Raw genomic sequence first — 1936 nt, 5'->3', positions numbered from 1 at the left:
TGTGCTATTAACATACAGTTTCTGTGTTCAGTACCTCACTACCACGTGTCTGAGGGGCTTAATACACTCCAATGCTGGTGTGTCCTCCCAGTTCTAATCCCTGAAAGACAGAAAAACCAGGCAGTGACACTTAGAAGTAGGCCAGTAAAAAAACATATTTTCTTCTTTCTACAAAGAACTGACCACTCAAAATGGCCACCTCTCTTTTTTTCTAATAATTCAAAACATAGAAATAGGGCTGACTCGGCTATTTTGAACAGGGAACTAAAAGGCAATTGGGGGCGTGGGAAGAAAGAAGATATAGCCTCTGTAGGTGGTACTGTTTCCAACTCTACACACCAGTGCAGAACTTCTGCTGAAAAAAAGAAGTTTGGCAGTAGCATGCACAGGAAAATTGCCAGACCTGGAACACTGCTGCTTCAGGGAAATAGAAACTGATAAGCAATTCACTGAAGAATAAGTGAGGGGAATGGATCAGTAGTAGTTTTCAACTCAATTTGCCATTTATGAGAGTACTAGGAATCTGAAGAAAGTCTATCCCTACCAAGGAAAAGGAGCCAAATTGCAATTAAGATTAACTTTGGTTATAAGGAAGGAAGGACCATGCTTTTCATCATCAATTGCATCTCTTTGGTAGCAAATAATTCCACCTGTAATCATGGCAGCAACTTAAGTATTGCCAATGTTTTCAAATGTGTGAGAGCATTAAGGCATCCACATCTGAGGAGGCAGTTTTAAATAAGAGGAAAACAGAACTGAAATATGCCAATAAGTAACTGTTGATATGGCCTCTCCTGGGACAATGCCCACCACAAGCAAGTTCTTCCCTCAGTGTAGGAAGCCTCTGCCATGCTGCTCAGTTCCCTGCTGCCTGAAGATGCATTTGAGCCCTATGAAGTTAGTATGGCTATTTCTGCCTGCTGATCAGGAGAGAAATGAGTAGTTCCTGATGCAGCAGCTTTAAAATCTGGGAAAGCCCATAGCTTCTGAGAGCTGATAGGCCTTGGAAGGTTTGCCTGTTAATGTGAAGTCCAGAGGGGAAGGCAAATTTGGAAATTAGATGGTTCAATCCTTGCCAGAGTTCAAAGCCCTACCCAGCAAGATATTCTAGCTAAACTTGTAAGTGTGATGTCAAGGCACTGCTGTAAGAGGCTTTGGCCAGCAGAAAAATTTCTCATCATTGCACACAACAATATGATAGAAAGTGCTACTATCCAAACCAAACCAGACTGACATTAAAATGTGCTTTTCATTTATCAAAGTAAATTTCCAGGGAGAATCAAAGCAACAACGTCACTTTGAAGGACCAGATGAAACCCCGTGACTCTCATAAGTCAGAGTTGTTATCAGGAAAGTCACTGATACTTTCTATACTGTACCTTCTGTTGGTTTTAATATTGTATGCAATGACTGCCAGCCACTATACAAAACCAAATCTTATTTATGCTACTTTGGTCTACAGCCAGTAGAGGGCGCTCAAGTTCTATTTCCACAGCTGCTGACTCAGTGACAAATCTAGAAAGAAAATAAAGAAATCACAGGCATGCTGGCATATGCATCATATAAAACATTTTACAAACTCCTAAATCCACTGCCCTGAAGAAGTCTTGGTTCTCTCTCTGTGTACTGTGTTTTTGAAATGGTACAGAAAATCAAAATAAATTAATAATACAATATTATACGCTTATTTAATAACACAAGGTTTACAGGGATTTTGGCAAATATAGAAAAATCATCCTAGTCTGTTAAACATTTTTACTATCTCAATTGTTTAAGTTACCAGAATATTAGTGATTGTGTCATCTCATATATGAGGAAGTGATATTTTAAGGGCTTAACAAAGCTGCACTTGACACAAAGGTAACTTCACTGAAGGGAATAAAGAACAGAGGCAATATTATCATCATCATCACAGTTCAAGAAGTGGTTGTCCTGC

At 39.4% G+C, this 1936-nt stretch overlaps 1 protein-coding gene across 1 annotated transcript in view; it reads right to left on the bottom strand.

Annotated features, from left to right (window-relative positions):
• Positions 1-6: 6 nt before the first annotated feature.
• The window catches only part of SLC39A9 (solute carrier family 39 member 9), a 36583-nt gene continuing 34653 nt past the window's right edge, over positions 7-1936 (bottom strand). Inside the window, exon 7 of the mRNA XM_025049087.1 lies at positions 7-1515. Coding sequence (XP_024904855.1) covers positions 1504-1515 — 12 coding nt within the window. The 3' untranslated portion in view covers positions 7-1503. The remainder of the gene's footprint in view (positions 1516-1936) is intronic.

Source organism: Pteropus alecto, unplaced genomic scaffold (assembly GCF_000325575.1).
Source record: "Pteropus alecto unplaced genomic scaffold, ASM32557v1 scaffold276, whole genome shotgun sequence".
NCBI lineage: Eukaryota > Metazoa > Chordata > Mammalia > Chiroptera > Pteropodidae > Pteropus > Pteropus alecto.
The sequence above is the reverse complement of the archived record's forward strand: the minus strand, read 5'-3'. Positions and strand labels throughout refer to the sequence as shown.